Source organism: Phasianus colchicus, chromosome 28 (assembly GCF_987193195.1).
Source record: "Phasianus colchicus chromosome 28, bPhaCol1.hap1.1, whole genome shotgun sequence".
Classification (NCBI taxonomy): Eukaryota; Metazoa; Chordata; class Aves; order Galliformes; family Phasianidae; genus Phasianus; species Phasianus colchicus.
Window position 1 is genome coordinate 4,242,752 of NC_143463.1, and position 14,670 is coordinate 4,257,421.

Below are 14,670 nucleotides of genomic sequence, written 5' to 3' on the forward strand. Positions count from 1 at the left end.
GCGCGGCGCGGGGCGCCAACGGGCGCGGGGCTGAGGGAGGGGCCGCCATCTTGGGGGTCCGTGGGCTGTGGGGAAGCGGCCTCGGGCGCTGCGGTGTGGGCTGCTGGGGGCGTTCCTTAAGGGGCTGTACGGCGTGGTGGGATGATGTGTGGTTGAGGTGTAGCTGGAGGAGGCTAACGGGACGCAACTGCCCTGCCACATCCTCAGGGTGTGGTCCCCGAGGGAAGGGGTTGATGCGGAATGTGCTGTGGGAACCAGGGTTGGAATTGAGGTTTGTCCACTGCAGTGCAGGCGAGGTGGGATGGCTGTGAATGCGTGGTGCTCTGAGCAGCCATCCTAGAGGCTATGAGCAGTGCTGGTCAGAAGTTGGTTCTCAAGTGCCATGGTTTGTGCTGCTGGCCAGGAAAATGCCTCAGTCAGGGTGTGGGCAGTGTCTGTCCATGGCAGTCAGTCACAATCACAGCCTGGGTCACAATACGGTGGCAGACAGATTTATTTAACAGCATTCTGAAGTTTCCAACCTGATTTAGGAACTTCATTTAGTTCCTAAAGTTACTTCATTTGGCTTACAGGAGTGCTTTCCTCAGGTGTTGGCGTTTGCACGCAGTTGAAATCGGAAAAAGCACAGATTCTTTACAAAAAGAGGTGTGGAAGCTGGCATTGTGCTCTCTGTAATTGCAGGTGACTGCTGCCTCGCTCTGATTTTGCTTGGAATTTGCTGGAGCACTTTAAAGGTTTACTGCCAGAATTATCAGGAGATGCCTGCTTTGGAGGTCTTCAGCAGGACCATGAAGAAGCTGTGATTATTTAATAACAAGGAATAAAAGTTGGGAAGAACGTATTTCTAGTTGAGTCTCAGGAAATGGGTGGCACTGCTGTTGTCCTTTGTCTTGTTTTGCAATTAATGCAGGAGATAAAAGCATCTGCTGGGAACTGCATTCCCAGAAAAACAGTGAAATTCCAAAGTAAGTGCAAAGGAGACATTTGATGAGCAGAAAGAAACATAAAACAGTACTGGGGCTTCATTTCTCATTAGGGGCAGGAAGGAATGCTATAGACTGTCTCACCTCAGTGTTTGTACTTGCATTCATCTAAATGACTGAGGAATGCCCAAATGTATTGTAGTAATAATAGTGTTGTTTATTCTTCCTGTGTTAAATTGTGGAAAGAATATACATATGTTTATCTGAATACTTTGGTGTTATTTAGAAACTCTTTTGGAAGTACATACAAGCTTTCACATTGTTTGGTTATTATTTGTTTTCAACCTGGAATTCTTATTACGTAACACTGAGTTTCCAGTGATAATTTGTATTAAAATAACGTCTATGTTTTGTAGCTGTAAATGCAGAAATGTTTGTGAAAGAAGGCTTGTCCAATGTCTCCACTCTCCTTGTGGATGAAGAAACTGATAGGCTGTTTGTTGGAGGCAGGGATGTAATATCTGCCCTTGATTTGAATAACATTTCCAGAGAAATTGCCAAGGTAAGTTAAGGACCTGCCTTTATTTTCAACCTTTTTTAAAATCAAAGCAAAACTTTGACTGTTTTTTATTTATTTGAACCTTGTATACTGATTTTATATATACAATTTTACATTTCAAATCTTGAAACTTTTTTGCTAACCCTTATTTTTGAAGCCTCTTTTATACCTCTTCCCAGGTTGTTTTTTACAGCACCTTGCACTTTACAGAGCTATCTAGAAAAGTGCTTATTTACCTCAATATATTCAATGTTAAGTTTATTTAGATGTTCTTTTTATGCATAATTTTGAGCTAAGTTTTGCAGCATACCAACTAAGAAGTCCGTTTTGTAGGAACACTGGTTTGCTACACAGGAAAGACAACTGGAATGTATTCGTAGAGGCAAGGACAAGGTGGGTGAAACCTTCGTTTCCTCCCCTAGGTTATTAGCTAAAATCAAAATGGCTGCAGTTTTACATTTCTTTTTAGTGAAGCACTAAAATCAAGTTCATTTAAACCTGCTGGGTTTGTTTGTGTGCTTTTAGACAAGAAAGTTTTCAAACGCAATCTACCACAGAATTTGAGTGTTCTTTTTTTTGTTTTGTTTCACTGTTTTAGATAAGGTGCCAAAACTACATCCTGATCCTCCATAAGATGAATGATTCCCACGTGTATGTTTGTGGGACAAATGCCTATCACCCGCTGTGTGACCACATGGTAATTATATTTGAATGTGGGTTTTACTTGAAGGAGCTCGAGTCATATGGCAGATTTATAAACGCCTTTCTAAGAATATTTCAGTTGAAAATTAGAAACTCTCCTGGTTAGTTCTCTCATAAACACATGAAACACCAAGAAAACGTTTTCCCAAATGCTATTTCTTTTTGCACGAGATTCACATTTCTATAGTAACTTCTGTGATCATTTTCCTTCAAGTGCATTTGCCAGTTGTTTCAATGTATTACATGGGAATGATGTTTTCTTCATCCTATCAAAGTGGTTGCTTGCCTTAGGTTATCCAGAGGACAAAGATGCGTTTGCAAGGAAGAGCTGAAGAGAGCAGAGGGAAGTGTCCTTTTGAGCCAACTCTGAAGTATGCATCTGTTTTTGTAGGTGTGTTTTCACTGATGTACAACCTTGAAGATTTTTGTTATCTTCGTTCTGTTTTTGAATATCAACCCATTTCTTCCTTAAGATTTGTCTTTGTATTTTAAAATAAAGTGCTTGATGCTTTTAGTTTCCTTCAAACCTTTACAGATGGAGCATTTTACTCAGCTACTTCAAATAATTTCTTGGGAACAGAACCTATAATACTTCGCAGCATGCAAAATCCTGTAAGAACAGAATTTAAAACGTCTTGGCTAAATGGTAAGAAGCTTTTATTCATACTTCAGGCTCTTGAGGATTTATTGGTGTATGAACCATCTCTAGAATGTAATAATAGTGTGTTATGTTGGTTTGGCAGTGTCCAGAAATGGGAATTAAAAACTTTGTGCCTGAGAACTGCAGTGATGAGGCAAGCCTCTGCCTCTCTCCATTTAAACCTCAATTTCTTCTTTTAGTTTTTCATATTCATAAATACTTTTCAACTCTTAACTCCACAAAAAAGAGTTTAATTGGACTTTTAAATTAATATCTGTTGTTTGTGAGTTTTCTTAGTGTTAACTTAAATTGCTTTTTATATTTATGCATTTCAGAACCAAGCTTTGTTGGCATGGAAATAGTACCTGAAAGTGAGTTTAGTCCAGATGGAGATGATGATAAAATTTATGTGTTCTTCACTGAAACAGCTGTTGAGTTTGAATTCTATGACAAGATTCTGGTGTCCAGAATTGCCCGTATCTGCAAAGTTAGTGTTTGATATATAAAGATTTTGTTTACAGTATTTCAGATGAAGTTTTGTAGTTGAGTGTTTAATGTTGTTCTAGCCAAACAAAATTCTGTATGTTTTACTCCTGAATTTTCTCCCTATTTTCTTTCGTGCTAGAACTGAACCAGCTGCTCAGGTTGCATTTGACATTTAAACCTTTTTTCTATGTCTTAGAACTGAGATTGGTATTGAAAGGACAGCTATACTTTTTTACTACAGCAACATTATCAAATGATAATCTACATCTCTGTTTTATGTGTTCCACAGTGTTGATGTTATTCTTCTATTTAGGGTGATCTTGGTGGAAAACGCTTACTGCAGAGAAGATGGACTTCATTTTTAAAAGCCCGACTTTCCTGTTCCATTCCAGAACTCAACTTCCATTTCAGTATCATTCAGGACATCTTTTTCCTTAGGAGAGGGAAGTGGCAGGACAGCATCTTTTATGGAATTTTTTCACAGCAGTGGTAAGATAGAGGGCTGCATGTACTGCTAAGTGTGTGATGAGCTGAATAAGGGCTCTCACTTCAGTTTTAATAGCCTTCTGGTCTTAACTCAGAACAAGGAGCTCTCAGCTGCTTACTCTGCGTGTTTAATTGGCCCATGTTTGTTTTTCTTACAGCACGATCAGACTGAGCAAACATTATCACCTTCCAAAACAAGATGTGATTGGTTCCTGGGCCAAGACCATCAATTGAACACTAATCCAAAGCTGTTACTAAGTCAGATTTTGAGAGTTATGTTTTCTCCACTCAGATGGTGGAGTAATTAATTATGTTCAAAATTACATAATTAATTACACAAAGCCCTGGATTCTTCTGGTGTACACTGCAGTACAGGAAATACCTGACATTTCAGGGTGCAGAATTAATCTTCTGTTCCAAAAGCAGCATTTGTCATGGCCTGCTTGTATATGTGATGTTCTGTGAAAACAAAACCAGAACTCCAAACTACTTTCATGTTTAACAGTTTACTGACTTTTTCTTGCTGCTCTGAGTAAGACAAAGTGTCTCAAACTTTTTGTCAAAAAATACCAAAGTAGCCATGAATAACTTGCATGGTTTATAAAAGCATCGGGATGCTCAGAATGCAGTTCATCAGCATTGCATGGCTTAACCTGCTGCCATCTATTCACCTGTTAGCTTATTCTTGCTGGAGCTCACACAGTTTTATTTCTGGTTATGGCATGTTCCGTTCTCTGAGGAGAATTTATTCCTATGGGTGTGGTAAAGAGACATAGAATTTGTCTAAAAAAATCCTCATTTTGTTACCTATTTCAATTTATTGGAGGGTGGTTATATGATTTTTAACAGAAACCTGTTTAATACAATATTTTGTGAATGTCTTTGTTTTGTTCCTTCAGGGAATCATGAAAACTGCAACAGAGAAATAGCATTATGTATTTTGACTTGTCCTGAAAAAGATACGTCTATGCATTGTGGAGACTGGGTTATTTTACACTATTTCTTTCTATATACGTTTGTTCTTTCAATCTGGTGATCAGTTATTTTGTAATATTTCTTCCCATATAAAACCTGCTTTTATTTTGCGGGAGTTTTGTTTTTTTTTCCAAGGGGCAGATTGGACATATCAGCTGTTTGTGCATACAGCATGGCAAGCATTCAGGAAGCCTTCTCCAAAGGAAGCTACAGGGGCCCAGTAACTGTGGAACATTCCCACGTTAGATGGATGGCTTTTAGAGGAGAGGTGCCAGTCCCACGTCCTGGTGCTGTAAATACAATTTTACTTGTTCTAATTTCTAATTAAACAATAGTTGCTCTCATCTTTTTTTTTTTTTTTTTTTTTTGGTAGCAAACCATTAGTGCCTGTTTTACCAATATAAATGCTGTGTTTCTAATCAGCAGGGAGCTGCTCACTCTGTCACAGCCCTCTCTCAGGACAGCTGCCCTGCAGTTCTGCTCTGCAGGAGTTGTGGGGTTATTAACTGGTTTGTAGACTGAGGAAAATAATGGTTGTTCTTGTTTGAAGTTCAATGGAAATACCAGTATTTAGAAGAAAATTCAGTGTTTTTCACATACCTTGCTGAGATGTAAAAGCAATTGTAATCAGTTGTAATATGTTTTGTTTCCAGTGTATCGATAATTTTGCCCGGAATTTGGGGTATAATACATCTTCTGACCTGCCTGACAAAGTTCTGCAGTTTGCTAGAGATCACCCTCTGATGGATGCTTCTGTAAATCCAATTGGTGATAGGCCAGCACTACTGAAGAGGAGCTCAAACTACACCAGGATTGTGGTAGACAGAGTTACTGGCCTAGATAAGCAGACCTACGATGTTATGTTTCTAGGAACAGGTAAGGGTTTTAATTTTAGAAGATATTATTCATCTTCATGTATTTTGTGACAGATTTTTTTTGCACTTCAAAAAAATAAAAGAATTCATTAGCTTTGTTTGAAGTTTTGCATTCAGAAGCTGTCTTGCTAGTTGAGTATTTTCATACCAGTTAGATTAAATGGTTTTGGCTTGTTGGACATTAAAAGGTTCTCTTTAGAAACTTTCCATATCAAAGGAGACTTCACATAACGATATTTGCAAATTCAGGGATTGTTTGAGGTCTTTTATTCTCTGGGGAAAAAAAAAAAAACATTATTAAAAGAAAAAATAAACATTGCTTTGAAGAATTTCATAAATTCCTTCTGCCCAGGAATGTCTGCTACATCTCATCTAATTTGAATGTGAATTATCAGGCTAAAATGTTATGCAATGTTTAAACAAGTTCATAGTTAAAAATGCATTTATTTTTATGTAGATGATGGATATTTGCATAAAGCTTTCAACTGCGATGGAGAAATGTTCATTGTGGAAGAGCTGCAGCTGTTTCTGTCCCCTGAGCCTGTACAGTTCCTGCAGCTGTCTGCTAAAAAGGTAGAGCTGCTGTCCCTGTGTATGGAAAGTGACTGCTGTAATACCTTGCCTCAGGCCTTGCTCTTCTGTGGTGTTCTTCTGACTTTAAATAGCCTGTAAATACCTCATAATTCTGTTCTCATCACATATTAGCTACTAACAGAAGCACAATACATGTTTTTATCTATGGAAAAAGAGTATGTTTGTGTAAGAATATTGCTTATTACAAGCTTTATGATCATTAAAAGAAATAGGGAAGGAACTCTGTTGTCTTACATGTTACACAGGGCTGTTTTTTCTCATATCAGCATCTATTCTTTCAGGGATTTTAGCTTATTGTGTGTTTTTTTTTTTTTAATAAGTACTAGAAAATAATATAATCCATGTTAGAAAATAACAACCTAAAATCTCACTCATCATTATGAAACAAAAACTCCCTCCTGCATTTCTAGGGGATGCTCTATGTGGGGTCCCTGTCTGCAGTGGTGCAGCTTCCAGTTTCGGGCTGCCAGCGATACAAGCAGTGCTTGGATTGCATCCTGGCAAGAGACCCGTACTGCGCGTGGTCTCAGCCTGCCCATGCGTGTGTTCTGCTGTCAGATCAGTCTGCTGATACCAGGTAAGTAATGCAGGTCAGACAGATTGCTTTGTAAGTGCACTCCTGCTGTCTGCAACGCAAAACTGGGATGATTCCTAGAAATGGTGCTTTACAAGTTGGAACATCTCTCTGGTTGTTTGTTATAGTTTTGTTGATGTTTTTATCTTCCCAGGAATTTAATTCAAAATGTGAAATATGGGGATGCTTCCAGCTGCCTTAGTGTAGGTATGTGAGCTTTTATTTGAAAAATGAATCTTTTAACATCATGCAACTGAAATGTTTGTTCAGCATATGGTCACTGGGATTCTTACACTACAGAAAAACACAGAATTACAATCATACTCACTGTTACTCTTTGTGGACTAATAAAGATAGGAAAAAAAACCCACAATTAGTACCACCTAATGATCTTAACCCTTTCAGTCTCAATGTCAGGCTGAAACTTGGGAAGCATGTGTGTGTCCCAGCTGAAGCTGTTCGTATCCCTCCCACGTGCATCACATGATGCATTAGCTGTCCAATTAAATCTGTCACTGCTTTTACCCCTATTTGTCAGCGTTGGACCTCTTAATCATGGGATTTCTTTGACTTTACTGCTTACGTGTTCATTACCTGTTTTCAGACTGGTAGATTCAAACTGATTTGTTTTGAACATGTATCTGGTTTTATACGTTAAACTCAATCTTCAGTGTTCTTACTTACAAACATTATCTTCATAATTGCAGAGAATGATGTGAGAAAATACCTCGTTACTCTTGGAAACAATGTTCATCTTAAATGTGTTCCTCTTTCAAATCTGGCAAGAGTGGTGTGGAAGTTCAATGGGAGCCGAATTCAGGATAAGGACTCTAAATACCTCCTCTATGATGGAGGAATAGCAATATTTAATGCGACAGTGGCTGAGACTGGATTCTATGATTGCCTCTCAGTAGAGAGATCCAAAGCAAAGGAATTCTTTATCACTGTGGCCCGTTATGCCCTTTATGCACGTCAGAGTACAGAGAAGGCAAATGTTGATGCTGCAACAGATAGCAGTAATGAAGCAGAAGCTGTGGGATTTCAGTCTTCAGTATCAACTTATTTACTGAAAGATGCAACAAAACAGAAATTTGTGGGCAGCCAAAAAGAGAATCTTGTTTTAAAACTCCTGGGTGCAGGTTTTGCTCTTCTTTTTTTTTTCTTGTTCATTTGGAATTTCTACAAGGGCCATATATCTCTGCCTTGGAGGATCAGAGACACCGGCTCCAGAGACACCGATGCAGACTTGGAAAATCCAGAACTGACCACAGAAAGATCAGGGGCTGTAAGAGAGAGTTCAGCAGTACAAAAAGACACATCTTTTCTTAATGAATAAATGCTTGTGAGTTTTTCTCAAGGCGTGCAGCACAGTGCAGGCTGTGCAGTGTGTGCAGCTCGTGGAGTTGCTTGGTTCAGATGACGTTTCCTTCTAAGGAATGTGGAATGTAAATTTGGATAGGAGTCAGAAGCTCAGAACTGAAGATGACAAGCTGCATTGTGCATGGCATAGTCATGTTACCAGCTGGTACTTTTAAAAGCAATATGCCTTTTTGACACATTAGAACCGTAAGTTTTTTTTTTTCAAAAATTGACACTGATCCACTTTTTTGTATTGTTGGAGTCGCCCAATTACAGAAATTAATACTTCAGAAGCTAATAATACTTAGCATTTAGTGCCTTTCACCTTCAGACTTTGTGTTTAATCTACGAATAGCAACTAATTAAGTCTCCCAATGCCCCAAGAGGTTGCTACTACCCTCATTTTTCATCAGGTTAAATTACTTGTCACTGACCATAGTATTGGTGTCAGATCCAATGCTTTGTTAGAAGTCCCTGAGTCGTCTTCACATTTTCCTCTCTTTTCTCTTTATTTAACTGTTTTTAAAACTATCCATACATTTATTTTTCTAATGTGCTTTTAGTGATATTATGACGCATCTTTTCTGTCCAGAAGTGTCATGAACTGACGTAAATACTGCCTAAATTGTTCTGGGTTTATTTCTAAGGTTTGGTCAGAACTCAAACTGTGTAGCTCCTTTTGTTAAAGGCCAAAGTTGAGTATTTTTTTTCTGAAACTCTTTTTCTTTTTTCAAATAAAAGTTATCTTACATTTTCTCGTTTGGAAAATAACACGGATTCTCTGCCTCTGAAATTCCTGACGAGAAGGCTGTGCTGCCTCACTCAGAATGTGGACAAGAACTCTGAAATGGACATCTGGAAATTAAAGACCGTTCTGTCGGTGAGCTGTGGTGCCTGTCAGTAACTACCAGTGCAAAGCAGAAACAGGATCCGAGGGGCTCTGAGGTGTCTCAGAGTTTGAAAGGGAAGCTACTTCTTTGCAGGGTTCTGTTGCCTATATTCCTTCTTCCTGCACGCAAAGGGTTTCATGGAAATTTACGATGCAGATGGGATGGTGATGTGTGATAACGTAGGAAGTGATCAAAATTTCCATTCTTCCCTCTGGGGACTCAGTCACTTCCCTCAGTGGAAGGAGGTGCAGATGGAATACAGAACCCCATTTCAGAAAATCCTCACAAGGCTACCAGCATTTGGTTTTAGTTCAATTCCTGCTGATCTAATTACCCTAATTTAAACGTGTAAAATAATTAGCTTCTAAGAGTTGCAGATAAGTTACCGTTAACAGGTCGATATGAAAGGTACTGTGCCCTACTTTCAGTAGTATCCTCAGTGCAGTTTTAGTCCTTGTGTCATTGCTTCCCATGTTGCACACAGGAAGGGCAGAGAATAGGAAGCAGGAGCATTGCTGGTGCTCAGCAGTGCCAGGGCAGAGCTGGAGCTGCTGGTTCCATTGCCAGCTCAGAGCAACCATCTGCAGCTGCTCCAACTCGCGTCCTGCCGTGACCCATCTGAGCACAGCAGTGCCCTGTGCAAACATTCCTTCCCCACAGCCCCCAGCACAGCTCAGCTCTCCTGGCTCCAGCAGCCTGTGCTCGTAGCTGCTGCCATCATTTCAAGCAGGGCTCAGACTTCATCTGATGTTACGCTTAAAATTTTTTGGCAGCAAACTGTAGCCCCAAATGTGAGTAATAGCAGAGAAGACATGGCAGACAAAGAATTACACCTGTCTCAGTAAACCTCCCTTTTAAATGCCCTAGGGGAAAGAGTGGAGGTGAAATGCTGAAAGCAGAGTGTGAAGTGTTGGTATCGCTCGTGTTTGTGCTGTTAATGTTGAGTTATGAGCACTGCTCCCACCTTTTATTGTAAAATTACTAGTACAAAGCTTACTATTTTGGTGCAAGTTCTAAAATGGTTAATGCGTGGAGAAATTAATGTGCAGAACTGCATGGGATTAACAAAATCTCTCTTGGGAACATTTCCCATTAAAGTGCCCTGATAAGTAAAGAGCAGAAATGAGGGGGGGATGATCCAGCAGCATCGCTCAGCAGCGCTGTCTGCTTCTGAGAGGCTTTGTTAGAATAGTGGAACGTTTTAAGGCAATGCAGGCATTTGTGGGAGCTGGGTGAGGAGTGGTGGTGTTCAGTGAGGATCTGAGTGTACTGCTAGAGGAAATGCAGGAATGCTGTTGTGCCAAAGCCACACTTCAGGTTCATTACTGGACCTGCTCTAAAAACCTGTAAAACTGCATGTGTGCTCCTGCACTCATCCACAGCTTCAGTTACTGCTGTAACTTAAAGCTGAGAATTACTGCAGGCAGTAGAACCGATTCACCCTGCCCAGTGTAGTTGATACCACTCCATTCTGATCTGTGTCCCAAGTGACAAAACACGCAGTGTTCACAAGCCTCCATCCTGTTTGTCTTACATGTGGGAACGCCAGGCTGGATGCACTTCGGGCTTTGCCTACAGAACGCAAGCAGCAGCCAGAACAGCTGCTGTGTGCAGAATCTCTACTCTGAGCTGTTGGATAGAAGGCTAAAAAAGAGCAGGTGTGAAATATCCATTCCTGGATGGGCCTTCTGCTGCCTTCAGCAGGCCACACCGCTGCTGTGTCTGCCCTTGTGGTTGGAAATGCTGCTTTTCCCCAGGCTGACCCGTTCAGCTCCTCTCCCAGCCCTCAGGCCGTGCCGTGGCTGTGCTGCCTCAACTGGAAAGCACTCGTTTAAAGTTTATTTCTGCCGGGGAGCTTTTATGGCTGTGTTAAAGTCATGTCTGTTTTCTTTGATTAATGGATTTCAGCACTTTGATTCTTTCAAAATGGAGCAGTTCTGTTCCTTCTCGTGGCTTTGCTGTGAGCCCTCTGCTGCTGTTCAGTGAGCTGGGCACCTCTCTGCCCCTGGGTACCTCAGCAGAGGGCTGCGTTGGCTCCTTGGGCTGCAGCAGCAGCACTGCCTGCTCTCTAATTACCCAGGCTCCTTCCCCAAGCCTGCCCAGCATCCCTTCTTCCCGGGGTGTTTTGCTATTTCCTAAAAGTGTACTCGTGGCATCTGTTAACTTGTATGAACTGCATCATGAAAGACAGAGCAAGCAGCGACCTGTTTGTGATAGCATATATCTAGATAAGATTACACGGGTTTTTGGTTTGTTTTTTGTTGTTGTTTTTCTGTTTTCTCTGGGTAGCCAGAGCCCCTTCACTAACCGTGATCCAGCAGCTCTTGGCCTGTGGTTCCCAGCTGTGCCCTGGGCTGTGCCCGGCTGTGGTGCCCGGCTGTGGCACTGAGCTGTGCCCGCTGTGCCCTGGGCTGTGCCCGCGTTGCTCGGCAGCGCCCAGCTCTGCTCGCTGTGCCCGGCAGGTGGTGCCGCCGAGCCGGCGCCGGCCCCTGGAATAAAGTCGAGAGAAGGAGCGGAGAAATGTGACCGAGATGGGGCAGTTGGTAGAGGGAGGAAACGAATAGGCGAGAGAAGGAAAAAAACCCAAAAAACTACAACACGAAAGAGAGAACAAAGAAATCGCGATCCTGGAGGACAGGCGGCAGCGGCGGCTGGGCTTTTGGGCTGCGGGGAGAAACTTGCGGGGCTGCCGGAGCAGCAGCGAGCAGACGGCTTTGTCTAAAAGCGCTTGCAAAAGCACCACCTAATCCTGCTGCTCCCCTCCCATGCTGAAGGGAAGGAGGGAGCCCGGGAGCCAGAACGCAGGGGGAGCTGCTGGGGAGCGCAGCGGCCGGTCGGCGCCCGACATCCCCGCGGAGCGCCGGGGGTCGCCGCTGGGTTTGGGCTCCCGCAGGTCGGGGGGTCCGGGCCGCCCCTGCCTTCACTGCCCCGCGCGGCCGGGGGTTGCCGGGCGTTGGAAACCGACTGCAAAGCTAGGAGATTTCAAAGTGAAATTCCGGAGGAAATTTAAAGAGCATCCGGATCCGGAGAGAGACAGAGAAAGAAAGAGGAAGGGAGAAATAAATTACAACGTGGAGAGAATCTAAGGCAGCTGAAGAAAGGACGGGAGAGAAAAGAAGCTGACGCCCAGGCAGAGATGGGGTGAGACTGGCACTTTATTATTCTTGAATTGCATTTATTATTCATGGCAGCTGAGCTATTTTTAACGTAACTGCAAAAGAAATGGTTTTATATTCCTTTTTTTTTTTTTTTTTTTTCCTCCACACCATGAGCTTTAAAGTTTAGACTTAGCTTTTCATTTTCGGTTGTTAGAAAGTAGATAATTGCAAGTCTCTGCAACTTCTGTAAATGAACTCGTATGTAAGGGAAGCCTCTAGTGATACACATGTTGTACAAAACCCAAAGTGTGAGGCTGGGTGGGTCTGGGCTGTGCTCACAAACTTTTCCAGAAGTTGGGAGTGAAGAGATTTGATTCAGCTGTGGTCACTTTGGCGCTCAGGAAAATGGATCCTGTTTGCATTTCTGAGTTGGTACACAGCTGATTGAAAACCTCTGCTCCAGTGTTCCTGTAATGAAATAATGCTGTGTGGATGTGGCAGTGGGTTTTGGCATGGAAACAGGAGCTTAGCCTGGTATTTAATTTATGCCCTATTTATAAATCTCAGTCATGTACGTTGAAGGACCTGACACATTGTTGGGAGTTTCTTGTGTATTAAACTCTTCATGGCTGTTTAAAGCACACTGGATCTGTCTGGTCAACCCCCTCCAGTTGTGTGGGTTTGGCATTACAAGACAAATAAGTGAGATTCTTAGAGGCTTGTTTTCCTCTTGTTGATATTCCTCCCGGACTGTCTAGATAAAGCAATCAAGCAGGCAGACACACCTTCAAGACACAGACCAGGTAGAGGCGAGGAATCAAAAGCGACAGCAGTGTGAAGCGGGCACAGATCCTTTGAAGTTGGCAGGGTATGTGCTAATCCAGGTTAAAGCAGAAAGTGGCCTTGTTTTCCTGTAACTTTTCCTGTGATGCACAAAGTTACGGTAAAACTTCTGGAAGTGCCAGGAAGGGCGTAGCAGGCAGGCAGCTTGTGACAGCTAAGTGTATTTCCCAGAGGTAGGGAATGAACCCTGCTTGGAACAGCCACAGCTAGCATCCAGCAGTCATTGTGATTTCAGACCATCAGCTCCCAGGGAAGAATCTCTGAGCTGATGTCATTTCAGTCTGCTTAGATCTCCCTGTGTAACTGTAGCAGTGTACTAACAAAACTAAGCCAGAGATGACATTTCCACCCAAAATTCCATGTTTCCACTTATCTCCTGAGTTAAAATGTCTTCTTACTTGTATGTTGATCACATGGGATATTAAGTAGCTTTCAGCAGCATTTAGATTCCTCTCAATACAGGAGAGATTAAAAGTGTACCACCTTCAAATGACATTCTGGCTTGTTCTGTTGGTTTTAGTGAACTTATTTTTGAAGCAGGGATTCTGGGCTTTGTTCCTCCATATTGAATGTTTTTGGTAACATCACATTCTGGTTTTCACAGACAAACTGTCCTTGGACTCTTGTATTAACACATCAGCACTTCCTCTCTGAAGAGTGTAGTTGTAAATAACACTTGATTGAGAGGGAAGTGAATGTAGTTAGATCCCAGCTGAGACTTCAGTAGGCACTTACATTTCTCTACTAACTGGTAGGCAGACAGAAGCACCAGTAGTCACGACTCCTAATTTGATCAGTGTAGTTTTCCTATTTGCTCCACTTATCAAAGATTCACCTGCTCGTGTGTGTAGTGCCACTGCACTGTGAGCAGCACTTAGAGCTGGCCCTTGTGCTGGTTGTGCTCCTGGAGCTCTTGCAAGTTGAAAATGGCAGCAGACTTCCATGAGCTATCTGAGGGAAAGCAGGCACGTGTCCTGGAAGTCAGATGGGAACTGTGGCTTCCAGTCAAGAAGCAGAGGTAGAATACATTTTGGAGTTCATGTCTGTGTCCATTTCTTTGGTTCTAATTATTACTGAACATTTTTATTTTTTTTTTCTGGAATGTATGAAGAATTGTTTAGTTTCAGTCTAGCTCTGCTGTTTTCTAACTGTATTTGCTCTACAGACTTCCAGCAGTGGTCTGCGTGCGTCAAAAGAAAGAACTGTTGATGCTCAGCAGCAGAAGTAATAGTTGTCTCAGGAAAGCGAACGTGTAGGCTGTGTTACAGACACCCAGTTGCAGTGTTCAGCAACCAAGATGCTCTGTAGATAGAGACTGTTTTCTGAGAGAGGGGAAAAAAATAACAAGGATATGTATGTCTTTAAACGCCCTTGATCCCCTTCCCTGTGCCTGACCTTGCGTGCTTGCTGCTGTTCCCAACAGGAGCATATTCATCCAGGATTCCTTTGCTGCCCTTTATCTGCAGGCAGGCCAGGAGGCAGCTGCTTTTCATTCCTATGCTAAACCCTGCTGGGTAATCTCTTGGGAGTTGGGGGAGGCCACAGGGAAAGCAGCCCACAGCCAGCTTCCAGCTAACACTGCTGGAGCTTCATTGCTCAGCCTTCCCTGCGTGGCTGCCAGTAGAGAAGTCTGGCCTCTGCTGGTCCCACCTGGACTCCAGCAGCA

At 42.3% G+C, this 14,670-nt stretch overlaps 1 protein-coding gene across 6 annotated transcripts in view; it reads left to right on the forward strand.

Annotated features, from left to right (window-relative positions):
• The first annotated feature begins 2 nt into the window (after positions 1-2).
• The window catches only part of HOMER3 (homer scaffold protein 3), a 33,548-nt gene continuing 18,880 nt past the window's right edge, over positions 3-14,670 (forward strand). For 2 of the 6 annotated variants that reach the window (XM_031604084.2, XM_031604087.2), the window contains exon 1: positions 11,555-12,204. Coding sequence is in view for 4 of the 6 variants with exons in the window: in XM_031604087.2 (XP_031459947.1) it covers positions 12,200-12,204 (5 nt within the window). In the remaining 2 variants the exon portion in view is untranslated. Of the gene's footprint in view, positions 272-681; positions 966-1,339; positions 1,486-1,815; positions 1,876-2,080; positions 2,180-2,475; positions 2,576-2,719; positions 2,831-3,159; positions 3,312-3,623; positions 3,800-4,906; positions 5,064-5,424; positions 5,648-6,103; positions 6,220-6,650; positions 6,818-6,968; positions 7,022-7,521; positions 11,408-11,553; positions 12,205-14,670 lie in introns of those variants that run through there. The other 4 variants (XM_031604093.2, XM_031604094.2, XM_090126193.1 and 1 more) reach the window with 4 other exon arrangements.